This window comes from Abramis brama, assembly GCF_963993115.1.
Source record: "Abramis brama genome assembly, chromosome: 5".
Lineage (NCBI taxonomy): Eukaryota > Metazoa > Chordata > Actinopteri > Cypriniformes > Leuciscidae > Abramis > Abramis brama.
Window position 1 is genome coordinate 28,965,252 of NC_139967.1, and position 27,797 is coordinate 28,993,048.

General features: G+C 38.4%; 1 protein-coding gene across 11 annotated transcripts in view; it reads right to left on the reverse strand.

Annotated features, from left to right (window-relative positions):
- slc4a4a (solute carrier family 4 member 4a) overlaps positions 1-27,797 on the reverse strand; it is an 81,191-nt gene that overhangs the window by 33,088 nt on the left and 20,306 nt on the right. For 4 of the 11 annotated variants that reach the window (XM_084114148.1, XM_084114143.1, XM_084114151.1 and 1 more), the window contains 10 exons: positions 17,186-17,321; positions 15,158-15,318; positions 13,387-13,566; positions 11,070-11,165; positions 8,581-8,657; positions 3,437-3,594; positions 3,205-3,292; positions 2,465-2,619; positions 1,127-1,240; positions 151-325 (listed from right to left, as the gene is read on the reverse strand). In XM_084114148.1, the coding sequence (XP_083970274.1) occupies positions 151-325; positions 1,127-1,240; positions 2,465-2,619; positions 3,205-3,292; positions 3,437-3,594; positions 8,581-8,657; positions 11,070-11,165; positions 13,387-13,566; positions 15,158-15,318; positions 17,186-17,321 (1,340 nt within the window). The remainder of the gene's footprint in view (positions 1-150; positions 326-1,126; positions 1,241-2,464; positions 2,620-3,204; positions 3,293-3,436; positions 3,595-8,580; positions 8,658-11,069; positions 11,166-13,386; positions 13,567-15,157; positions 15,319-17,185; positions 17,322-27,797) is intronic. The other 7 variants (XM_084114149.1, XM_084114144.1, XM_084114145.1 and 4 more) reach the window with 2 other exon arrangements.

Sequence of the window (27,797 nt, forward strand, 5' to 3'; positions counted from 1 at the left end):
TAAAGATTGACCCACACTGAATTACACTGTAATCTCTGGCAAGGTTGGACTGATTCTTATTTAGGAAGGCTCAGGCACAAAGAGCATATGGCACATCCATGGCACACAATAGGAAACTAAATTTCCTATGATTTGCAGTAGTATCTTTACCTGCATGTTCTCTGTGGCGTCACCCAGCAATCCTCCGAATGTGATGGCATTGGTTACTGTTCCCAGGTAGATGAAAAGAATGGCAGACAAAGACTGGATGTGTAGTGCATCGTAGAAATCACTGAAGAAAAAGGGGGCTTTTCTTTTGATATCAAGAATAAGGCCTCCACAAAACCTGAAGAACAAAATATGATATGAGTTAATTCTTATACTAAATATCTACAGGTTATCTTATTCTGCCTTCCTCTATTCAAATATGTTTTTTTTTTTCACTTTGAACAGTGGGATTCAAAAATCTGAAAATCTGGGATCCAATTGAAATAAATCAAAAATAAATAAAACATGCAATAAATCACAAAAATATAATATTATAACATGCAATGAAGAAGAAATAATATAATATACTATTTCAAGGTCAGTAATCAAAAGCAATAGGGGAATACACCAAATACTAAAACAGTTTGAAATTAATTTTATTAATTATTATTAAAATAATATTTATTTTTTACACTAATTTTAATGCTGACAATATAATTTGCAAAGAACAATGCTCAATTAAATTAGAAAAATGCAAAATAGAAACATTTTCACTAGTGGACATTTAGACCATATATTATATGAACAAAGTACTATTTTAATATGTTTATTGGTATTATGAATTGGTAACAGAAAAAAAAAAAAAAAAAAAATCTATTTTGCGCAAAAGCAGTACTAATAGTACGAGGCAGTTATTTGTCAAAGTTCAAGGTGTTTCCAAAACCAACAGTGGGAATGTACTGTACTAGAAAAAACATATCTAATATTAATAGTCTGTTTCTCATAAACAGAGCACATGCTGACTTCAGTGTTTGCCTAATATTAAGATCTAGTCTAGTCATTTAGAAAGGAGGAAAACAAACCTTTATCTGAACTAAACCATGGTGTTCAGAGAACATAATCTGTTCCTTGAGAAGAATTTATACAAACATTAACTCACTTCCCCGTCTTCTTTAGCTCATCGCCTACTGCGTGCCCCCCGCCCCCGTCTCCACCGCTGTGAGGCGTGTCTCCATTCATCTGTGTGCTGTCCCCTCCAGCATACATGTTCTTTCTGGACAACATAATAAACAAATGGAGATTGTTGAACAAGACACTTCAATGTCATTAATGTCCTGAAATAACTTATAGAGGAGGAAAGAAAACAGAGAAGGAAGAAAGATGACACAAGACACACTTGTGGCCTCTTTAGAAGTCATTTTAAGGCCCCCAGCCTGAAGTTAAGTTAACTAAACATCCTGCAAGCTTGTACCCTGGTAGCCCACACAACTGTGCAATATGAAATAAAAATACAAGATAGACATGTTAATACCATGGTATTCTTCAAATTACAATCTAAATGCCATGATAAATGAATATGGTACTCATCCAATCATCCATATGGTATGATAATCATTTAAACCAAGAAATGATAGTGAACGAAAGGTAAACTGATAAAATGCTCAAACAATAGATAGAATGATAAAACAACAGATAAAAACGAGATAAAGACAGAGAACGATTGAACAATAGATAAAATGGTTGATCAACAGATAAAACAAAAAACAGACAGAAAAAAAGATAAAACATGAAATAAAATAAAACAATTTACAACAGACAGATTGATGAAAACGATAAAATGAAATAAAAAAATAAGGACTGAGCAATACATAAAATGATAGATGATAGACAGAACAAACTAAAGTGATGGATGGATGGATGTTTTATGAATGACAGACAGACAGACAGACAGACAGACAGTAAGTGAAGCAGTTCAGACTTGTTTACATTCAACAACCCGTGAATGCATGTACGAGGACTGCTGTGTGTAATGTGTTGTGTACACTGTGTGTGATGCTGGTGCGACTGCATTCTGCGGGCACACAGCTCTGCTTTTGGTATTCAGGTGGCAGGATAAAATGGCGGCCTGCTGTCACTTCACCTGAAGCCAAAGAGAGGTCACGTACTTCATCTAATTAACTGCTGCTCTGCTCTTTCACACTGAATGAATGAATGGCCTTTGTTCGCACAGACCTGGCTGGCTGGCCTTTGAAACTATTTCCTGACCATGTGTGACACCATATATAGCTTAAAATATATATATATATATATATATATATATATATATATATATATATATATATATATATATATATATATATATATTTGACATATAAAGGGACAGGCTCAGAAATTATATCTGACCATCATTTGAGTCAAAATAGGAACATTGACAGAGTTTGATGTGAGATATTGGTGGGGCTTCAGCAAAAGTTATATGCTGATAAACATCAATTACCTTTTATCTGAGGATGGCAGGGATTTTGGAGGCTCTATCCTGATGGCAGGGTCCCACTCTCCAGGAGGGAGGACGATGACCTCATCCAAGAACTCGTCAATGCCAGCGAGGAGATCTTGTCTGTCCTTGGCTTTGTACGCAATTTCATGGAAGACCTTGATAAGAGAATGGTGATTACTCACTAACTTTCCCTACACAATCCAATCCAACAAATCCAAGCACAAACGTTTTTTTCTTTTTCAGGCACAGCTACACAGTATCAGAACATGTAGGCTACGTTTACACAGTCAGTGTTTGGGATTGACAAATGTATAGGTGTGACTATTGAATTGGCCTGTTCAAATCGCAGTTTACTGTGCAGGAGTGGCTCAAATGCTTTTTTTTGGAGATGAACAACCGCCCTGAGTAACGCATACAATCTGTGTACCAACCTCTAAAAATGTGAGAAAAATTAAATGTTTAAGTTGAAATACTAAATTATTAAGACTAAAGCTGAAACAAAAATAAATCAAAGCTAAATAGAAATTTAAAAAAATAATTTAAAAAAAATGACAAAAACAACATAATTACTAAAACTTAAACTAAAACAAAAACGTAAAATATAGCAAAAGTAAAATAACAATAGTTCTGTTACAGAATGCAGTTGTTCATTAACAAAAGAAAGAATGAACGCAACAATATTTAGCACTCTAAAACAGGACTGACAACAGTTTTCGGCTAAGATTAGTCTCTCCATGTACCTCATCAGACATCAGGGTAGCGATTGCTCTACCAATTTCATGGTATGACTTGGCTTTGCCTTTGGGTCCAAGCAGAATGAACAGAAATCTGGGGACAAGAAGACAACAACAAATATTAACACACTTGATGTAAAACATACACATTTAATGAAAGCTTCGTTTTTAACTGAGCACCCCTTCACCACTACTTTTACTTCCCTCCTTGGCCTTGTGGGATGAAAGCAGGTCATACCTGGTGGGCACAGGCACTTCAGTCAGCGCCCCCAACATGACTGCCTGCTGCAGCCTCACAAAGGCCACAAAAGGACTGTCCAGGAAGTCCACTTCTCCAACGAGAACATTGGAAGCTTCAGCATCTCTGGGCAGCTTCTTCATAAACTTGTTCTTCAGCTGGAAACATGCAGGATGGTATTTTAATGAAGCTCGATAAGAAAGAAGAAACGGATAAACAAAGTGCACAAATCAAGCCCTAACACATGACCTCATTAAACATATTGTCCGGCTGGCATTTTGTGCCAAGAGTTGCCTGAGGCGAGATGTGATGAATCCAACAGCCGCAACTGTCCAACTAATGGAAACTACAAAGATTGGTGGTTGTACGTAGGATGGTTCATTCTAGGGTTCAGCAAAGGCCCACTGTGACTCCTGCATTCTTTTGCTCTAAACTCAGAGGAACCAGTGGTAACCAGTATAAAAAACTGTTAAATTAATTTTATTTATATGGGCTGTTGTTGTTCCTACCAGTGATAAAATGAAGGCCAACTTCAAAGCAGTGGCATCTGCCAGCTCAGTCTTTGAGGTCATGCCAAATGTGAAATTTACAAGCCAAAGATAATTAGCACACCCTGCTCACATAGCCATAAATTGTTAAGCAACTGTAACTGGTGCCTCGAAGGTCGTTATTGACCTCTCTATTATTATTTTAATAGCTAAATGAGTTATTTAACAATTACTCAGGGTTATTGCGTATATAAAGAACTTTTATTTGTTCATTACTTATTTAATAGTAAGACTAGCGCACATGGCAGAAATCCATTGATGTTAATTAGGAAGCTCATAAATCAGATTTGACAGTTCTGCTGATAAACTGAAGATGGGGTTCCAGTGTCAGTCATTCATAAACCAGTTCCCCAGTATACTGCCAATACATAAAAATATTCTCTCCTGGAAGTTTTATTTAACAGGCAGAGTAAGCAGTTTAGTTAACAATTGACAGAACAACACTTCTAGCAAGCACAATGGAAAACCTGGAGCACCTGAGCACATGACAAGACTCTCAATCATCAGAAGCAGCATATGAACTACTTCATGGTACTTTTGAGTGATTTTAATGGCTCCTTCCTGTGTAACACTAAAGAAAGATAGTCATACATGTTTGGAACACGAGGGTAAGTAAAATAAGACATTTTGGGTGAACTATACCAGACAGAGAACTAGACAGAGTTTGCTTGGTTAAAGAAAGAAGACTGAGACGAAAGAGGCAGCCCAATATGATTATCCCTGCTTCATGGGAATTACCCTTGTAGAAACTCAATTCAACTCATGCTTAATCATCTGGGAATTTAGAAAGCAAAGCCACCATGGAGTAATAAAAATGATCTTAACCATGAATGAAACAAAAACAAGTGAGGAAGCGATGGCCATAGCTGGAGATGAGTGACGTCACTGATGTTAACTGGAGGCCAGATTGTAGACAACATTACCAGACGAGCGTAAAGGGATGATTAAGGTATTAGAAGGACACACCTTAAACAACCCAAAGTGTTTTTCTCAGACTTATATGAATGTTTACTTCTGAGCTTCATTCAGTGTAATATGTAGGAGTCAAAGAAGGGTCGGCAGATGGTCACTTCAGCAGCACATTATGCTGAATACAACGCCATACAAAGCGGTAACAAAGTCTTGTGCATTTTTTACATTGTATGTATCACGATTTTATTAAAGGTAACTTCTGACCTTTCAATACGTCACATACCCCAATCAATTTCTATTAAAATCAAATATTACATCTCTACCCTATAAAAAAACCTATACCAAAATGTATTTAAATAAAGCAGTAAGCCCCGCGAAGCTGTGTTTTATAGTGAATTTAGAACAGCTAAGGGCCGCTGTTAGGCGCGACGCAGAGCGGAGAACCCCTTAGCTGTTCTAAATTCACTATAAAACACGGCTTCAAGGGGCTTATTGCTTTTATAAAACGGTTACTCCATAAAAACATTCATTTTAATATTTATTTTATTCATAAAATAAACACCAGCAACAACAAAAAAAGTATAACGTTATAGTTGCGCAATAATACTAATGTAATGCGGTCACAGGTGTATATTTGTTGAGTAATTTACAACGGCTGCAAACGCGGCTCAACCAATCAGAATCAAGGACCGGAACTATCCGTTTTTATAAATATATTTATTTAATGTATATTGCTTGAGACATAAGACATAATGCTTGAGGGTTACTGATAGAAATATTATAATTAAACTTTATTTGGAGTACTTCTGTATTGCACAATGCACATTTCTTAATATTAAGCCTAAAATGTGTTTTAATATCACTCTTAGTAAGGATAGAATGATCTCTGTATAAGGTCAGTCTTTAAATTCAAGATATTTAAACAGACCTAAAGAATACTTGCAATAGTTCCACTTTAGCACAATCAAATATAATTAAATGTATCTTTAGTTGGACTTCAGCACTATTTCCGGATAATTAAAGTGCATTAAGTACAAAATTAGTTGTTCCAATTTAGCAGATTTGAAGTATTTCAGTTTAGTATACCAAAAGTATATAGGGTATTTATATTAAGTACATAATATGTAAATGTATTTGTAGTATACTTAGCATAAAATAAATGCATTTCAAATATATTTTGGTATATTTATTTTTCACTAGGGTACCAAAGCTGTCCAGCTCTCTGGCAGGTAGTATGCGGCGTGGAAAGGCTTAGCATCATCTCTGATACTGGATTACTTCCCCAGCTAGAGCAAGCAATGCTTTACTACATCAGTCTGTCAACACAGTCTGACAGCCTGCATTTTATGTAGTCAAGCCATGGAACTGATGACTTCCTGTTGAAGCTAACGTAAATGGATTGCTGCAACCAAAATCTCGGCAAATATGTTTAAATGAATGCTTTACCATTTAAAAAATGTTGCTATTTTTTCATACTGTATTTGTCTTATTCCCATCACTCTTAATAAAATGTAATAAAACAAGTTTTGTCAAGGTTTGAAAGACTAATAAATTCATGGTCCTTCCTTAGGGGGGCGCTCTCTCTGAGGAAAAAAGTCAAGGTACTCTTGTCCTACATTACAGAGAGAAGCCATGGGATATGGATATTAAGTTAGCCCAATTTAGAAAAGCAAAATGATTCATTATACAAAGGGAAAAATAATTCATCACTCTAAACCACCATTCCAAATCACTCAAAAATACTTAATTTTCTTCATTTCCAGATTCTGTGAATGTCTAATCTCAGAAAGCAGGAATGACGTCATCAAAAAAATAAAAAGAAGCTAAAGTGTGACAAGCCACAAGGCTTTCATAGTGCACAACACAAAGCCGAGCCACCCCTCAATCTGTGCTTACAATCGCAATCTGTCCATGTCTCTGGCCCCCCTCACGCAAGCAGCCTCTCAATCCCCTATTCTGTCACAAGGAGCAAGGGCCATCTCCTAAGAGTCTGTCAACAGCGGAGGCCTTCCAGTAATCACATTCGCACTAGTATATTCTGCCCGAAGCACAGAAACACTGTCAAAAATTTGTCAGCTATTTCACATAATGCTGCGTTCAGCAAGAAGGGATGGATTCCCAAGTAAAAAAAGGAAAGATTCTACAAATCCTCTAAGGTGAACTTCTGTGAAGTGAGTTAATTTTTACGGTTTGTCACAGATTGACACCACCCTTATGACCTCTTGATGCTCCCTCAATGAGAGACCAACTTCCCATTAGCAATGCAAGTCTGTAATTCCCACCAGCTATGTCCTTGCGTTACAAAGTCCACTGCTTTTGGTCTACTGTGCATGTAACCGCAATGTCCTATTTTATCATTAGGAAAACAATTATAATAATAAAAAAAAGACTGTGTTTATGTGCAAAGGTTTCTGGCAATCCAAATTACAGTCAATTACAGATACCATACATTCACTCTTTATTTTTATATTTGAGTATAAAAAATATTTATTTATGCCGTTTAATGTTTAAAAGAAAACTCTTATGCTCAAGGCTGCATTTATTTGATCAAAAATAGTCAAAACCGTAATATTGTTTGTTAGTTAACATTAGTTAACTTTAGTTATTACACAGCTCTGTGGAATACTTGATTCTGATTAGTCAATTGGTCATCCAGCTATATGTTATTCCCAAAATAACACAGGCTCATCCGGGTTACTGAAGTCAGCAGCGCTACACGCTTGCTTGGAACGTTTTTACTTCGTGGAAGTTTAGTGTTTGGTGAGCTAATAAAATATTAAAACTCAGTCAAATCAATATTTTGTGTACAGTTATTTAATTATGTGGACTCGATCTCATTTGTTTCATACAAACGCAGCTGCTGCCATCTTGCGACTATTGTTTTGTACACTGTTGGATTAAGTACAAACAGGTACGATTTTAAAACAATTTAATCTCAAATCAATATCTCTTATCCCCATAATTATTTATGTGATTAAATGCTGTGTAATAAGTGGTATGACTGTACCGTATTTCTTAAATGTCCGTCCAGTTAGAACTTGCCACGCTATAGCAACTGCTCTCTCCACGGAAGCTTTACGTTTAAAGACCTAATTAAATATTTCGACTCATATTAATATTTTGTGTCTAATTATTTACTTATGTGGCAAGTAGCTGTGTGGCTGATGCATCGGGGTCCTGATCTAACTAGATTCGGGCAGATGGCCATACGCAAGTCGACCCATGCCAGAAGAGTAACACTTGATGATGTATGGCGTAGGAGTAGCGTAAGCTTTGACGCCTCTCGCGGTTCAAATAAACAGGGCTGGGCAACTGTGTTTGTCATTATGTTGTGCGTCAAGTTCAAGGCTTACTCTTGGCGTAAGTCGACTTGCGTAAGGCCGCCTGCCGGAAGCTAGTTATTTTAGACGATAAAGTTTTAAATATGGATATTTTTCTTACACGAACGCATCGCTTAAATTCAGAAGGCCTTTATTAAAGGTACACTGAGTAGGAATTTCTTCCCATCTAGCGGTGAAATTGTATTTTGCATTCAAACGAATAGTGCTCTCTAGCGCCTCGCTTTTTCAAATGCTGAAATGTCATATACACCTAGGATGGCTTCAGGGTGAGTAAATCATGGGCTAATTTTCATTTTAGGGTGAACGATCCCTTTAAGGAATTTGGTATATAAATGGGACTCACCTGGTCTTTCTCTGGCTTGTCTGAGATATCGTTCAAGCTGCTTGATGTCAAGTTGCGATGTGTAGTGGTTGGGCTACCTGAGAAAGACAATGGTTCAATAAAAAAGCCCCAAATTAAAAGGGCACCGTTCCATTATTCTAAAAACAAACTTTAAAAGAGGTCAACAGAGAAACCCAAATGCAGAAAAAGCAAGAGCACTTTGCATGTCAGAATAAACTAATGGGGAACTAATGGACTGACAACACTTTACAGAATATGAATGTTTTATAGGTTCTGAATTCCTTGAGTCCATAGAATAAAATAAATTAGGAAAGGTGATGTGCCAGGAGAGAAAGGAATCTACTGAAAGGTTAACTATTAACCTTTCAGAGCCCAAGTCATTGTCATCATGCTATGAAAAGCATGTGCAGGAAAACAGGACGAGCACAGTGAAGCAAAGTATTTTAAAATGTCACTGAAACCCTGTCAGCACTATTACTGACCAGGATTCTTGTGCTATAATGAATAAGATGTCAGTTTGATGCAGCCAAAAGAAGAAGAAAAAAGTAGCCAAAAGATGAAAAAAAAGCTTTACTTATGAATCACTTACAAAGAAAAAAATTGTAATTTGAAAAAAAAAAAAGAGAGATTTCACATCCACCTTCATAAATCCTACATTATCTGATCAGAACTGTTAAATAATACGGTTATAGTCATAATGATATGATGATCTCCAGTGGAAAGTTCCACATAAATGATTCCAATGTGATTATTAAAAGACTTTGGCATTGCAATCTATTAAGGGTGAAGATCACCATAATGAGAAATTCTAGATATGGCAATCCATTACATAACAATGATCACAGGACTGACTAGTTAAACACAGATAGCCACAACAACAACATAAAAAAATTGGTAACATGGTAAAAACTTTAGAAGGGTCATTTCATACAATCTTAAAAATGAATGTTCTTTATTGGCATTAACAGTTCCTTTAACGTCCATGTAACCTTTCCATTGTACAATAGGTTATTTATAGTGGTGGTGGTTGAGGAGATTCCCCCTTCCATATGTAAAGCGCTTTGAGTACATAGAAAAGCGCTATATAAATGTAACAAATTATAATTTTTATAGTGGGAAAAGGTTATTCAGATGTTAATATTCTTTAGACTTAAAAGGGTTCTTTAAAGAACCGTTGACTGAAATGTTCTTTGAGGAACCAAAAATGAATAATCTATGGCATCGCTGAGAAAACCCACTGTTGAATGAAGAGTTCAATGAACTCTTCAAAAGATCTAAGAAGATCTGACCCTTTTAAATCTACCATGCTATGCTATTCTATCACATCAGTGTTAAGCCCAAAGTATACTCCAGTTTATTACTGTGAAGGCTAGTGTATGAGAGTACAGCCATAAATCCTGATGTACTCGTTACATCATAAGAAGAATGGCATCTACGCTAATTTTAGTGTTTTTGTTTATCCCGAGGTTTTCCCGCAGCCTGCCGGATCCAGGCTGTATCCAGATCTGATGAAGGACCTGCACCTGGACCCGATGTCATAGCGGGGTGCTAAAGTGCCAACTAGTTTCTCCTTATGGAGGATCCCTTTACCACTCTACAGATAAAGCATTGTCGGGAAAATTCGGTTCGCGTATCTACCCCGAAGTGATACAATTCTGTATCAAAATGTTAAGGCCAGACAAGTAGTTTTTTAAGGCTTGGTTTGTAGGGAATTACAAACCTGTGCACATATATTCAAACGTGCATACCAATAGACTGAACTCGTAATACGCATGTGCACGCCATCAGTGTTCTCACAGGTTTCTCATTTAAAGTCTCCTGTTTCCTGTTAAAACGGTGTTTCCTGTTAAAACGGTGTCGTGTTAGCGGCCCCTAAGTTAATAACTAATGATCGTTGCGACGGAAGTGAATCAATCAAATTAACTTTAGCTGGAAAATAACTTTATTCAAGAACTGCTATAAAGACAAAACAATCCCTGTTACTTTAAACTATCCTTGTATCTCTGTAAAGCCGCTTTGGAACAATCTACATTGTTAAAAGCGCTATATAAATGAAGATGACTTGACTTGACTTGAAGTATACTGCATTTAATAGTGTAAGCGAACACAGGCGGTCAAACTCATGCGCACTAGAAAGTTTAATCCTTGTCCGGTGTCCGATAAAATGACTTTGTACTCATTTAAACTAAAGTTGTGGGTTTCTTTTAACCCCTTCACACAAGCAATTGTCAACGCGGTCATCTATTGTTGTTGCCATCTTGAGTAGTTTGTTGTTGTTCCGTCTCAGCCATTTATTTTTCAACTGTGAAACAACGGGCCAGGGTAGAGTTGCCACCTTGTGGATCATTTGTACAATGCTAATGATGAAATTCACACTATGTGAACTGTACGCATACCCTACACATTCAAACTTAAGTATACTTTGGACTTAACACACCAAGTGGGGTGAGATACATTCACACATTGGCAACTGGTAAGTTGGAACTTACTAGGCCATCCCATGCTTGGACTTCCAGGGACTCGCAACACCTCCTCAGAGGTGCGAGTCATTAGACAAGGCACTGAAGTCTCAAGTGGATTACGTGCTTTTAGTGACAAGTGCAGCAGAGCATCCAGAGGATAGAAAATGGTAAGAAGGGTGAAAAGAAAGATTGTTAAGGTGATAGAGGTCATACCAGTGGTTATAGGTATAAAGTTTAGCTAGTTTTGTAAAAGATTATGTGAGACTGAAGTAAAATCTCACACATTGCTCAGAAAAAGAGAAGGTAGAAAATAAACATTTGTTAAGAAGGTAGGGAAGTTAAGGGAATATAAAGTTCTAGTGAATAACATTTGTCACATTCAAAAAGTCCATTGGTCAATGAATCACAGGATTCATGGCATAAAACCTGTGCATTTGTAGCCTATGACCATCAATCGAATCATGATGTTTGTGTACATTTTTATCAATGCACTATTTGTCTTAACTGAAGTAATGTGAATATTACTGCCAAAAATCTAATGATCCTCTTGACCTTTATTTGAAGTGTTGTATCATCTTATCTTTCTCAGATTAGTTAATTAGTTCACCAGTTCATAACGGTTTAGACTCTCAACAATGTAACGCAACAGCATATTGTGTGCATCACTGAAAAACATGGAGACAGGACAGACTAAGACCGGCTACACACTGGCTGCGTGGCGTGTCCGTTTTTATTTCGGCACGAATACATATTAATACATTTTGACACGAATACATATTAATAAATGACATTTTGATGTTTGAAATTCTCTAGGTTTTGACATAAATGCAGATATAAATGTAATTTTAAAAAATAATAATAAATAATTATCGATTTTCAAATATTGCACCTGTCAATACAGAACGAAATATTCTGTAGCCTATTTTGCCGTCAATACTGCCGACGTTGTCTTTGCTGTATCAGTAGGCTATATATTTATGTTTAACATGAAGTATAGGCCTTCCACAACCCTCTCCCCATATGTCGAACAAGGGTGATCCAATCACGTGAGCAGCGCCGCATCAGACACGTTTCTGGTGTGCAAAGACATAGAAAACGCCACGCAGCTGACACGCAACAGAAACGCCACGCTCACACCACGCAGCCAGTGTGTAGCCGGCCTAAACAATAGGACTGACAAGGAACGAGTTACTATTTAAAGACCCCATGAACTCTTTCCATGTCTACTGGCTTTGTCTATAAGCGTTTGTTAACAGATATTGATGACTCATCCTTACCTGCACAGTTTTTTGTCCAATAAAATACTCTCCAGAATGAGAATGCCCCTCCCCCTAATTCGACCTGTACCTGACTAGCAAGTGGCAAATCCTGTTAATAGCTGTGACAACTAAAGCCTACTGGTTATTAAAAAATACAATCCCTTTAATATGTCATACCCAAACCTACTGTTATAACAGAAAATATACTACTGTTCAAAAGTTTGGCGTTGGTAAGATTTTTTATGTTTATGAAAGAAATATATTTTGCTCACTAAGACTGCATTTATTTTACCAAAAAAAAAAAAAAAAAACAGTAATATTGTGAACTATTATTATAATTATACTATTATTTAAAATAATTTAAATATATCAGAATTTTCAGCAGCTATTACTATACAGTCTTCAGTGTCACAGGATCCTTCAGAAATCACTATCAGTGTTGAAAACAGTTGTGCTGATTTGTGATTTTGTGAAAAACGTGATACTTTTTTTCAGGATTCTTTGATGAATATATCAATATAAGTTCAAAAGAACAGAATTTACTCAAAATAGAAATGATTTGTATCTTAAATCCTCTTACTGCCACTTTGAATCATATAAATGCATCCCTGCTAAATGAAAGTGTTAATTTCTTTCAAAATACAAAAAAAATAAAAAAACTTTTGAATGGTAGCATATGTCATCATAATTGCAAGTGATTTCATGGAGTCTTTAAAACATGGAGACAGCTACTTAATCAAATCAGCAAATTAGTAAACATTCATTAGAAACACATTTTTAATATTCGAAAACTATGTGACAGATGCTATCAAATCTGTAAAAGGTTTTGATGTAAATCTTCAAAATAAAGTAAAAACAAATAAAACAAAAAAATATTTGGTTTTATGATTCTTCAGTTATCTTTGTGAATAACACAATAAAATTCAAAACACAAAATCAAAAAAGGCAAAAATACTTTTTTAAGTGTGAAGAAAACAATCCACAAAATATTACATAAAAAAAAAAGAAACAAAAGAATAAAAAATATATTAATAGCTTAAAAAGAAAAAGGAGGAATAACTGCACCAAACTGGCACCCATATTACCATTATCCGGGGTGGAAAACAGCCTACTTGCACTGGAGACCGTCTTGCCAATGTCAGCCAAAGAGCGAAGATTGGACTTCTTGGTCTGGTGACGATGCTTCCTCAGCAAGGTGTACATGACCTTATCTTTCAGGTCAGCTTTCAAGAGACCATTCTCAATCTGACTGTCAGTGATCATTTCTGAAAGAAACAGAGTGAAAAGCAAACAGAGACAGGTTGACCGTGAGAAAGCAAAATGAGGGTTAGAAGAGACCTGCCTAATGGTTATTTCACTTCTACAGATTTTGAGGAGCTAATTGCACCCCATCACAACAGAGCAATTTTTTTTATTTAAATATCAACTTTACATAACTCTGTTCTTAAAACTTTTAACTAGAACTTGAAATTGAACTCTCTGAAGGAACTTGAAGTCAGTGTCAGTGAAGCGACACATTGCGTTCTATTCTTAGCCTTTAGAAGTGGACTTCTAATGAGGCAGTGGCTTGTGCATAAGATTGTCTGGTGGTTCCTGTAAGCATCTATTTTTATAAAAGAGGGTCAAAGACACGAGGCCTGGGCCCTCAGGCCATTTTTGTGAATGGTTTGGCCCTTAATGGCTGATCCTTCAATTCATTTTTATCTCAAAAGGCGCTCTATGAGGTTGACTGAGCTTAACTCAGCCAAACTTAAGATTTACTGCAAATTGATAATAGGACTTGACACATCATGCTCTGAGTAAGAGATTCGGGTATGAGATTCAAGAATGTGAATTAATAAATCTCACTTGATTGGTGGCAGTGGTTACAATCTCTAACCAGCCATCTTAAATCCAGACAGCTGCAGTAAATGACTAATTTTTTCAATCAATCCTCTAAGGAAGCTCTTATGAAAAAATTACCAGATTCACATACTTTGCTAACAGTGCACTAGCGTTGTTTAACGGCCACACAATTTTCAACCTGACCTTCCTCACGCTCTGTCTGAATTCAGTATAAAAGAAATGGCCGCCCTGAATGGATGCAACCACCCGTGCATCTGAACCCAGAGTTACAGCGGAGGTTGAGAGAGGAGTGTATTAAACAGAGCAATGAATGCATCCTGACATGTGAGCATTTGGAAAGCGAATAAATAGATGGGCTGTGCTGGCCGAGACAGTGAATGCATATCACACGTGCTATATCTCAGTCCGTACAGTACATTTGGAAAAGCTTTTTTTTTTCTCTGAGTCTGATCTGATCTCAAGTGTTATCTTTATGATCTTTCTTTTGCCCTGTCCACTGACAGGGTGCCAGTGCTGGTGCCAGAGATCATGCCTTACAAGAAACCATTCTGCATGCTTTCACTACAGAAAAGGCAGCTCAAAATGTTATCATGTTAAATTATTTTCTATAAACGTGTACTTTCAGCCTTATTTACCTTGTCTGTCTAAAATAAAATGATAGGCTTATACATAAACAACACTTGTGAAATGACTGCATTGAATCTAGGTTGAATCAAAAGCTGTTTGTGATGAAGAAACTGAAGTAAACTATTTTGGAAGTAATAAAAAGTTAAAGAAAATATTTGTTTTCAAAACTCGTTATAATGTAGTCAGTTACGTCATCGTTCTGCTCTTAAATCAGTGGGTCACTCAATTTGAGTTCACTTTGGTTCCATTTTGGTGAAAAAAGGGTATTTGAGTGCCATAGAGACTTTACATTTGTAATCAGAGCATCCACAACATTTTAAGTTAATTATCCTCTGAGTAAGCAGGACAGTCAAAGCCAAAAATGTCTGCAAAGGAAAAGCTTACCAACGACCCCTGGCAGTGTGGAGGCCTCTAGGTCCAGCATGATGGTGCCCTTCTCTATACACGTCCTAAGTTCAAAGAGACTATGTAGGGACAGAGTGGCCACATGTGGTTTACTCCATCGCTCCCCACCTTTTTCCACCTTCTCTTCAAACTTGATCCACCTTAGTAGAAGAAACAACAGAGACTTGAAGGTAATGAAGCTCAAATCAAGTCTCATGTGAACAGTTCTGTATGAAAGTGCAATGCGCAAGTAAACTGATCATTGATTGAAAATGTATTTGGTGCTCATCAAGTAACATTTCTTATTATTATTATTATCACAGTTGAAAACGGTTGTGCTTGTTAATATTTTTGTGGAAATTGAGATACAGATACATTTTTCAGGATTCTTTGATGAATAGAAAGTTTAAAACAACAGCATTCAATTTAATGCATCCTTGCTGAATAATAGTATTAATAAAAAAATAAAAAACATACTGAACCAAAACTATATACATATTCTTAAATCTACTGTATCAGAGACAAAATCCAGTCCCAGACATCAAACTAGAGTCTAAAACAGCCCTCATATTGAGCTCTAATCTTTCCTCCTGTAAAACTTTATTCAAATTGATGAGCCTGCTTGAAAGGATTAAATATGCAATCTCTAATCCTAAAATACACAAACAGGCTGTAATCTCATCTCTAAAACAATCTCACAAATAAAGTCTTGATTGAAAATGAAAAGATCAGCAGTAATAATTCCTGTATTCATTCGTAGTGATCTGTTAAATGGCCACTGTGGCATGTGATAATGGCCACTGATTGGGGACCACCTGGAGTGCTACTAATTTTAACATGAAACTGCCCCTCTCATTGAATGATCAAACCCATTCAAGAGCAGCACAGCTCCATAATTGATGTGTGCTGCATGCAAGACATGTCAATCTTCATCAGAGACCAAGTTTTCTGCTCAAATGAACTCACGATCACAGGGATTTAAAGCAACAGTGTCTGTTAAATGCTTGAGTGTCAGCTGAAAGCATCTATGTAATATTTCTAAACTGCTTCACACCATTCCCTAAAAAATAATCAGATGGGAAACATCCCTTTAGACACTGTCAGGCTTTTAAAATGTCTTCAGATACTGGCACCAAGCAGTCATTGGCAATGAGCCAGTACACTTGAATGTTCTTTTGATGAATTGTATGGAGCCTGTATAACAAGTCTGCAAGAGTAATTAAAGCGGTCTATAAAGCAAACAGAACATAAGTGTACTATTTTTCCCATCTTCTCAAAAAATGCACTATCATTTAAAAGTTTGGGATCTGAACAATTATGTTTTTGAAAGAAGATTCTTATGTTCACGAAGGCTGCATTTATTTGATCAAAAATACAACAAAAAAGGTAATATTGTAAAATACTGCCATTTATTCCTGTTATGGGAAAGCTGAATTGTCAGCAGCCATTACAACTCACTTCAGTGTCACATGATCCTTCAGAAATCATTCTAAAATGCTGAATAGAAATCTGAAAAAAACAGAATTATTCTTTTTTTAATATTATTATTATTCTTTTTTTTTTTTTTTTTTGCCTTTTATTGGGACAGGACGGTAGAGAGTTGACAGGAAATGAGGTGGGAGAGAGACGGGGGATGGGATCGGGAAAGGTCCACGAGCCGGGACTCGAACTCGGGCGCAACGAGGCCATCGGCGCCAACAAAAAAAAAAAACAGAATTTAAAATGGAAATCTTTTTAACGCATCCTTGCCGAATAAAAAGTATACATTTCTTTTTTTTTTTACTCTTAAATGACCCCAAACTTATAAATTAACGTAATTCCTCCAAAAAATGAGGACATTTTAGGAGGTCTGTTTGCAAATTTAAAATGAATAAAATGTGGGCAAAACATGAGATAAAATAATGCTATTAGAAACAAATAAATATTCAGGGAACCTTTGCTTTTTTCAACACCTAATACCTGCTAATAATACTGGCTCTAATAGCTCTGGTCCCTTTTTGAGTCCCAGCAAAGTCACAAGGCTCTTACCTGGCAGTTTCCTTCCACTCCATCTCCTGGCCATCAACAGACAGTAGCTCGTCCAGCTCTGTGAAGAGCTGAGGAGGCGCTGGACTGTCATCGTCCTCTCCCAGCATGAATCGGATGCGCTCCGCAGCAGGTGAAACTGCAACAGGAAAAATACTGCGGGTCAGAGGCACAGGTACAGTCCTGCATATTTCCAGCTTGCCATCACTTATGCCATTAGGCCAGATATCCAGTTTTTCTCCAGAGGGAGGTGGAGGAGGAATTTTGACCGCAGACAGGTCTGAATCTGGGTCCACAGCCTGATTGGACTCAAATTCCATCTTCACCTCCTCTCCAGCCTCACTCTTCTCCACATTATTGTTCTCAGACATGTTCTCCAGGTTATTATCTGATGGATCCATCCTAAAACCCTCTTTAAAAACACTTTTGTTCCCCAGAACACGATCAAAGCTGGTGAGGATGGCTGAGAGTGGGAGGTCAAAGACACGAGACCCCACGCAAACAAGCAGCACTCAGACCGTCATTAGAGATCCTCCGTGTTGTCTGCTATCCTGTACACCCCACTCTAACACAGTGACACCTAGGTAGTTAAAAGGGGGTCCCACTTGTCACCCCAGAGCAACAGCCCGCCCATCGGCTGCTCCGGCTGTACCCCCTCGCCATTGGCCCTCCGACTTTGGCACCTTGCCCTGAGCCCCTCATTAACAATTAGGAAATGTTTCACAAACTGTTCATTCTTCTCAAGAGGGCCTCGCTTTCCTTCTCTCTTGTTTTCTAATTTGAATATTTATTAGTTCTTGCGGAAAAGAGTAAACAGTCCCTAGTAAAAAAAGAATATATACCAAAATGTATTTAAAATACGTTTGTTTCATACTAAGTATACTACAAACGCATTGACATATTTACTGACAGACTTACTGGTATATACTATAAATATTATAATTAAAATTGATTTGGAGTACTTCTATATTGCACAATGCACATTTCTTAATATTAAGAATAAAATGTGTTTAAATATCAGTAAGGACAGAATGATCTCTGTATAAGATCTTTAAATGCAAGACATTTAAAGTGTACCTAAAGTATACTTGCAATAGTTCCACTTTAGCACAATCAAACAAGTATATCTTTAGTTGGACCTCAGCACTATTTCCGGATAACTAAAGGGTCAGTTCACTCAAAAATGAAATTTCTGTCATTAATTACTCACACTCAAGTCGTTCCAAACCCGTAAGACCTTCGCAAGACCGACGTTCATCTTCGGAAGACAAATGAAGATATTTTTGATGTAATCCAAGAGGTTTCTGAACCAGCCATAGCCATAGTAACGTTTTTGCAACTTTCAAGGCCCAGAAAGGTAGTAAAGACATTGTTAAAATAGTCCATGTGACTACAGTGGTTCAACCTTAATGTTATGAAGCGACGAGAATACTTTTTGTGCAAAAAAAAATAAAAAATAGCGACTTAATTCAACAATTTCTTCTCTTCAATGTCAGGTAAACACAGAGCAACGCTTCTGGGTTGTACGTCAGAACGCCAGCTCAGTATTGGCCAGCTCCTGTGTCAGCAGCACACGCATGCGTCGTGGTGCTCACATGAACAGCGCCAGCCAATAATGAGCCGGTGTTCTGATGTAGGACCTCGAAGCGTTGCACTGCGCTTTTTGCAGTGGGTGAACTTTTTTATAACTCATCCGTTTAAATTATATTAAGCCTTAAAGTTCAGCATAATTAAGGGCGTGGCCACTTGAGTGACAGGTGGATTGCCGCTGATGTCACTACTAGCCGTTTGTATGCTGTCTGTTAGCCGCCAGTCACCTCAGCTAATCCCGCCTCTTTGCCCCTCGGTTATCCGGGAGTGACGCGCGGTGACGTGCTGTCAAGATGGCGACGGCCAGCTCCGCCCACTTTGGGCTTCAAAAATGCTCTTCAGAAACCGGCAGGTGACATCACGGACACTACGTCCATTGTTTTATACAGTCTATGGAATAAACACTGTTTTTTATATAATTTGCATTATCAAACAAAATAGAACTGGACATTTTAATATTTTTCAGATATCTGTGTAAGGTGAAAGGTCATGGTGACTACTCTTCAATACCTTTCCCTATTATTCAATATATGCTCAGAAAAAAATTGGTACAAGTGATGTATGTAGCACTAGCTCAGTGTGAATAAACTGTCATAGGCATTTCGTATACTGTAATAAAAAGAGAAACTGTCCTCTGATTCAACGTCCATTGCTGATGTCATAGGCTTGAGTTGACATCTTCTAATGTTGATAACATCAAAATAAACATCATGGATACAATGCTGTTTGAGTAAATGAGTAATCTGATTGTACAGTTCAGCGCTGAGCCAGTCTGATTTCTGACGAAACCTCCAGACTCAATTACTATCCATAAAGCGCTTGTGTTTCTTTGAAAAGGTTATTAAACTACAGTATCTGAGTGGATAGAAGTACTGGATATAACACTAGCTTTCCAAAGCCAGTATTTCCCTCAACTTTTATTGCTTCTGATATTGTGAAAGGCAGGTCAGAGATGTTATCAGCAACTGGAAAAGTGATAACAGAATGAGAAGAAACTTTAAAACTACACCAGCCACAAAACATCAGTAATTCCAACATTTATATAATACCATAACCTACGACACCTTTGTTTATATTGAACACTATTATGAGTTAACAAATCAAAACACTGTAACTGAGACTATAAAAATGTGCCAACTAATATACAGAGATTTTGCCTTGATAGTCTGCCATGAGATCCTCTTATCTTTGGTGAATTTTAAGATATTTAAAGAATTTAATACACACTTTTTCAAATATACACTACCGTTCAAATGTTTGGGGTCAGTATTTTTAGGAAATTAATACTTTTATTCAGCAAGGATGCAATAAGCTAATCAACAGTATTAGTAAATACATTTATTATGTGACAAAAGATTTCTAATTCAAATAAATTCTGTCAAATAATAAAAAAAAATGTTTTATCAAAGTCTCCATAAAAATATTAAAATTCAATAAAAATACATAAAAATAAGCAGCACAACTGTTTTAAACATTGATAATAACAAGAAATGTTTCTTCAGCACCAATTCAGTATATTATAATGATTTCTGAAGGATTGTGAGACACTAAAGACTGGAAATTATGCTGCAAATCCAGCTTTGCCATCACAGGAATAAATTCAATTGTACAATATATTCAAAAATAAACAGTTATTTTAAGTTGTAATAATGTTTCTGTATTTTTTATCAAATAAATTAAGCTTTGGTGAGCATTAGAGACTTCTTTAAAAATCATTTAAAAAAATCTTACAGACCCTAAACCTTTGAAACGGTATGTATCGAGAAATTGCAATACATTATGTTCATTGTTTAAAGTAAAAAAGGAATAATCTCAAAGTTTAAAGTATACATTTATTGATTATTTTATTATTTTTAAGATATGTTCAGTTCACAGGAAATGACTAGGCAGTACTGTTTAACTCATTTGGGCCAATTCATTGTCCCAACTCTGTTCTTCAAAGTCCACACACAAAGTGACCCTGCGATGCATACAGACAACTCTGCTATGGATACCAAGCACTAAGCCTCAGCGGACACTCACTTCATGCTGTTGTTAAGCAGGGCCGGGACAGAGGGAACAAGTGAGGGAGGGAGAGAAAGAGGCAAGAGTTCAGTATGGGAGAGAGCGCAAAGGACAGATAGAAATGAAAATCGCATCGTTCAAACAAAGTTTCAAAGCTGTGGGCTCTCTCGCCAAGAGCTACGACCCACACAAAGGGGACTTTGTCCATGCACCAGGGGCTTATGGGAAAAGCGAGGGGGAAGTATGCCCAGGGTCCAAAAAGGGACTTAGCTGAGCGGCCACTTCATGCTAGAGAGTCCCAATCTCACTAGCAAAACTGTGCAACATCCCACATGCAAACAGCAGTATCCCAATCCACATTCCTCTCACTTCATCTGAGAGCAAGTATTCAATGGCATTCTTGTGCCATGCACAGACCAGAAAAACAATAATTCTCAATGCTCACGGGTCTGTGAATTGTGGTGTTGAGGCAGTTGCAAGCTTCCCACGTCTGTCTGTAGTAGAATTAATGGCCTTTGGAGCATTGCACGTCCTGTATACTCGCAGACATAGATTAAACTGCAGGCTTGGCAGCTTGTGGGCATTTCAAAGAGAATCATTCAGAATACACAATATTTTCATCAGAAGTCCTGCTCTCCTATTCTATTGCTGATGGTGACGGTGCTTTCCAGAAAGAAGCCAATATTAAAGAAATAGTTTAATTGAGAAAATTTGTAATTCTGTATTTACTTACCCTTATGTTGTTCCAGACCTGTATTAGTTTCTTTGTTCTGTTGAACACAAAAGAAGATGTTTTAAAGAATGTTGGTAACCAGACAGTTGACGGTAGCCATTGACTTCCATAGTATTTTTTCCTACTATGGAAGTCAATGGGGCCCATCAACTGTTTGATTGCCAACATTCTTCAAAATATCTTCTTTTGTGTTCAACAGAAGAAATAAATTCATACAGGTCTGGAACAACATAAGGGTGAGTAAATTATGACAGATTATTTGGGTGAACTAACCGTTCAAGGCATAAAATACAACCAACAGAAGCAGATTTGATAGTACAGGTTTTCCCAAAAGGGGGGTTCGTGAATTGATAAAAAGCAAATAATGAATTCAATCAAACGTAACATTAAAATTAAGAAATGGGGCTACACAATTCATTTAAATAAAACTGAAATAACGATCTATCTTTTCATATCACTATTATCAAATCAAACGCTGTGATTTAATGAGAACTACATAGTCAGTTTCAGAGTGAAGAGCGGCTGTGTTCATTTACACATGTGCAGCTTATAATACCGTGCAGCTCAGTTTACAGTTCACAGCTGCTTCTCTCAAACGAGTCTGGGCAGTAGTGAACTCTGAGCCTGAGTCTGCACAGTAGTGAGAGTCTGCGCAGTAGTGAACTCAGAGCCTGAGTCTGTACAGTAGTGAGAATCTGCGCAGTAGTGAACTCTGAGTCTGCACAGTAGTGAACTCAGAGCCTGAGTCTGTACAGTAGTGAGAATCTGCACAGTAGTGAACTCAGAGCCTGAGTCTGTACAGTAGTGAGAATCTGCGCAGTAGTGAACTCTGAGCCTGAGTCTGCACAGTAGTGAGAGTCTGCGCAGTAGTGAACTCTGAGTCTGCGCAGTAGTAAGAGTCTGCGCAGTAGTGAACTCAGAGCCTGAGTCTGTACAGTAGTGAGAATCTGCGCAGTAGTGAACTCTGAGCCTGAGTCTGCACAGTAGTGAGTCTGCGCAGTAGTGAACTCTGAGCCTGAGTCTGCACAGTAGTGAGAGTCTGCGCAGTAGTGAACTCTGAGCCTGAGTCTGCGCAGTAGTGAGAGTCTGCGCAGTAGTGAACTCTGAGTCTGCGCAGTAGTGAGAGTCTGCGCAGTAGTGAACTCGGAGCCTGAGTCTGCGCAGTAGTGAGAGTCTGCGCAGTAGTGAGAGTCTGCGCAGTAGTGAACTCGGAGCCTGAGTCTGCGCAGTAGTCAGAGTCTGCGCAGTAGTGAGAGTCTGCGCAGTAGTGAACTGAGTCTGCGCAGTAGTGAGAGTCTGCGCAGTAGTGAGAGTCTGCGCAGTAGTGAACTCGGAGCCTGAGTCTGCACAGTAGTGAGAGTCTGCGCAGTAGTGAACTCAGAGCCTGAGTCTGTACAGTAGTGAGAGTCTGCGCAGTAGTGAGAGTCTGCGCAGTAGTGAGAGTCTGCGCAGTAGTGAGAGTCTGCACAGTAGTGAACTCGGAGCCTGAGTCTGCACAGTAGTGACAGTCTGCGCAGTAGTGAACTCGGAGCCAGAGTCCGCACAGTAGTGACAGTCTGCGCAGTAGTGAACTCTGAGTCTGCGCAGTAGTGAGAGTCTGTGCAGTAGTGAACTCGGAGCCAGAGTCCGCACAGTAGTGAGAGTCTGCGCAGTAGTGAACTCTGAGCCTGAGTCTGCGCAGTAGTGAGAGTCTGCGCAGTAGTGAACTCGGAGCCTGAGTCTGCACAGTAGTGACAGTCTGCGCAGTAGTGAGAGTCTGCGCAGTAGTGAGAGTCTGTGCAGTAGTGAACTCGGAGCCTGAGTCTGCACAGTAGTGAGAGTCTGCGCAGTAGTGAACTCGGAGCCAGAGTCCGCACAGTAGTGAGCGTGAAGTGGAGGCCCCGCCCACACTCCCAAAGAAAAGGTTAGTACAGTTTACTGCAGAACAACTCATTATGTCGGTGCGAAATAAACAGCTATGGAAAGGTAGAAATTAAAGTTAAAACTCCAATCTTGAAGTTTAATTTGATTGTTTAGTTTGTCTCATGTCCCATTCAATTACAAGGAGAGGGCGGGGTTTATGAGCTATACTGCATCCAGCCACCTGGGGGCGATCTAAACATTTTGGCTTCACTTTTCAGGACTTGTGCGGCACACTTGGTATGAGCAATAGTAATCTTTGTTTTAGCAATCCATTTTCAAACAATCATATGTAACACTTTCACATAGTTTTTGGACTAATGAGTGCATTGCATATGAATAATGCAACATGTTTTTTTGTTTTTTTTTACATACAGTATATATATTTTAACATTTCTGTAAACCTGACAGCTGTGCTGTGTGAGTAGATTTACACTTCACTGGTTTACTGGCACAAAAAGGCATGATAAGAGTGTGTATTAAGAGGATGTCTTTTGTATTTTCTCCTAGCAACAGATGCTTGGCGGAAACACACGACTTGCCACATATCAAGACACAAAGAGGGTTTCAAGACAACTTCCATGGGAAGCACAAATGGGGCAACACTTAAACTAGCAATAACTCAAAATAGTTCAATATAGTTTATTATAGATTATCTAATAGTTCTCAAAACAAAAATATTTGTGCCTCTAATACTATGGTTTGTGCCTAGGTCTTACCCGTTATCAAGTTAATAACTACTATAAAAATGTATGACTCAACACTTTGGTTTACAACTAACAAATATTTCATTTGTAGCTTTCAGACTAACTCTTATGACAAAATGACGTGTCAAGAGTGATGTTTTCTGTCTTCTATGTCAGATGAAACATTTAGCCTGTAAGAAAGAAGTCAAATGCTGGTCATCACTGCTGTGTGTTTCACATCAGTCCAGCAGTGATGAGCACAACAGTGATTAAACACATTTGAGGCGTCACATGCCTGTGATGAGTGGCTCTTGTCTTTTGTTTGAGGCACAAAAGAGTTTTATTCAGAACAGCTATTGTTCTTTCACTTGACTGCCTCCCCTGCCATCTCCTACTGACTTCCTGACAGTAACTGATACCCTGAGCACACCAGAGCACAACTACCACTGTCTTCACAACAACTTTCCCACATCATGGAGAACGTCCACATCCTAATGATTCTTTGAATAGCTGTTTGGGACAGCTAACTGCCTTAGTTTCCATCTTCCTCTTTAGATTTAACTTTTCTACCCTATTAGTAATATTTTCTAGCACATATTATGTCAGATAAACATTTATTGTTATTCAGTATGTGATTATGCAACTGTTAGCGATAACAAGGGGACAGAATCGACGATGACCCGCTAATCAGAAAAGAATCCTCACATGCAGGACCCTTATGTCTGTTCTCCCACTCTCATCAGAAAGTGATTAGATTGAGCCACTTAACACTCTCTGATTACCCTACGTGCCTGTCACATACCTCATGAGAATTTTACCATGACGTTTGTGTTGCTCTCTATAGATACAATTCAAATTTTGTGAAATCACTATTTTGTTATCTGAAAATTAATTTCAACACTTGACCCTCCTCAGATGTCAGGATTAGAGCGGAGTCAACAAAAGACCAGGAATACATTTGGGTCTGACTTAAAACTGATGTTTTGAGAGGGATTCCATAATGGTAGCCCTGAGAGACTAATAATGAATAGAGAAATCTATCACCAGAGCAGGGATTGACGCTTACTTTTTTTTCCCCAAGGAGCACGTCTGCTCCCAATTTGAAAAATTTAGGAGCCCATAAAGAACTTTAGGGGCGCAAAGACTAATGTCTTAAAGGATTATGAGGAAACAAAGGATACAAAATTTACAAGCAAAATTATTTCATTTTAAGTTATTTAATAATTATGGAATTATGCATAATCTAAACATTAAATTAAATGCAAGATACAGTTTATTTTGTAACTGTCTAAAACAAGCAATTGCTTGGCAAAAAATCTGCAGTAATTATTGCGAAATTGCTCTGAAACCGTGAGCAATTTCAAAAAGCTTCAGGCAACAGTGCCACATTTTACTTTGAACGTGCAGCTCTAATATTAATTTAATGAAATCATCAACTCAAGGAAACTTAAAAAACTTAAGTTGTCTTTTGAAATGTAATAATCACATTAAAACCGTGTCAAGATTCCTGTTTTCCTGACTCGAATTTAAGACCTCCTAAAATTAAGAATTTGTTAAACCATTTAAGATATTTAAGATACTTATAACTGAATTTAAGACTTTTTAAAGACCCGCGGTGACCTACTTTTTATTCACATGTACTCCAAAATACATTTTACGGTTCACACACAGTTTCTTCCTTTCATGGAAAGAAAAGTTAAGTAATTAACTTTTTAAAACAGATAGTTAAAACAGATCTAAATTCAAAATTTTAGGTATGTTGAAATTCACAACAGCCTATAGCAATAGTTTGTTATGGTCGGTATGGTACTCACAACACAAACAGGCGTTTATAATAAGCGTTTAATATAGATTGCTGGAGATTAAAAGCTGGAGAAAAATACAATACAAATTTGTCAATTTAAATGTAAACAACACAGAATAAACCAAGAAGAACTGTGAGCCATGACAGACGACGAAACCTGGCGACCGACCACCGGAAGCGAAGACGGGATAGGTGGAGCCCCAGCCTGAGCCTAGGAGTCAACTATGAGACTGGGCGACACCGTAGATCCTGGAAGCCAAATCGGAGCCACAGTAATGAGCGGCCGAGATAGAGCGAGGGCGGTGGAGGACTGAGGTGCAGCCAGTGGGACAGAGGACCAAGGCGAAGCCGGAGGGATGGTGGAGCCCGAGTGAGTCGAAGGAGTGGAGGGACGAAGTGCAGCTGAAGGGCCGGAAGTCTATGCCACAGGCAAAGTGATACTGGGGGGCAAGAGGGAACAGACTGGTCGACGGGCCAAGGTGCAGTGACAGGCTTGGGAGCCTAAGGTGAAGACAGAGGATACACTTGCAAGGCGGAGCTGGCGACCGGAAGACCCAAGGAGGATCCACGCAGCAAAGTGGAGTAAACTGAGGAGATGCAGAGGAACTGAAGAGAGCCAGTGGAGACAGGGTCAAATAAATGAAAGATTTAGCATAAGTTCTGCTGGGAAGACTCAATTGTTATGTCACTTTACCTTCTCATCTATCCAATCACATTCTAATACTCGTGGTATAAAAGATTGGTACTTACACACGTTTGAGTTCGCAGATGCTGACGCTTCCATTCACCTCCATCCTCCCCACCACCTCCAAGATGGATCCTGCCCTCCATCCTCCCCACCACCACCACCAGGATGGTCCCTTCCTATACCTCACAGGGGGTCGGCTACGCCCCTGCCTTTGTCTTCAGGCAGGATATGCAGAGTCCGGACCCTCAGATTGCGAGCTACGGATGGGGCCTACGCCAAAGAACTTTATTGCTTGCTGGGCTGTTAATAAATGTATAATTGTCACAGTATTTATTCTCCCGAGTCTTTCTGGTAGAACTGGCTATCTTGGGTAGAGAAGGCGAGAGAGGGAGGCTGGGTGGGACCAGCAGCGACAGGAGACTTCTGGGAATTCTCTCTTCCAATTCCTCAAAACAAATAGGGACCTGGCACAACTCACCCTCAGCGATGGGCTCCATCCCATGATCTTGTAGTATACTCCACTAAAACACCTTCCTCACAGTACGTTGTTAGTGGCTCACACACCTGGTCAGACTCTCTGTGGGGCTCGGACTCCAGAGCGAAGATGGCCTCAGTTTACAGCTCCAGCGCTGGCTCGGTCTCCAAGTCTGCTGAGGGTTTAGGCTTTTGGTCCAATTAGGGAGGAGGCTAAAGACTGGCTGCGCTCTGGGTCTGGACTGGGGCTCCTCAGCTAGGCAGACAGTGAACGGTGGGCAGCAGCTCACCAGCATCTACTCCACAAATTCTATGAATGTCACTCGAGGACCATCGGCGGGCAGGCGTTCCATAGTTGGCTTGTTTAAACTAGCCCAAAACATACACAAAGAGAGCAAATGGACTGCAGGTAAGTCCATGATGTTATAAATTATAATCCTTATTTGCGGTTCGGTGTTCTGTTACGGTTGGTGTGGTAAGCAGCACATATGGACAGGAAAATACTAGAATAAGTTTTTAATATAGATTGCTGGAAATACAAACTCAAAAATGCTGGAGAATACACATAATTCAACATAAATGGAAACAACACCAAACAAAGAACTGTGAGAACTCAAGGCTTAAATACACATGGGAAGCTCATGCTAAATTAATAAACCATGGAGACAAACTAGGAACACAGACGAGCAGGCAGATAGGGAAAACAAAAACTAAAACACAAATTTGCACTATGGTTC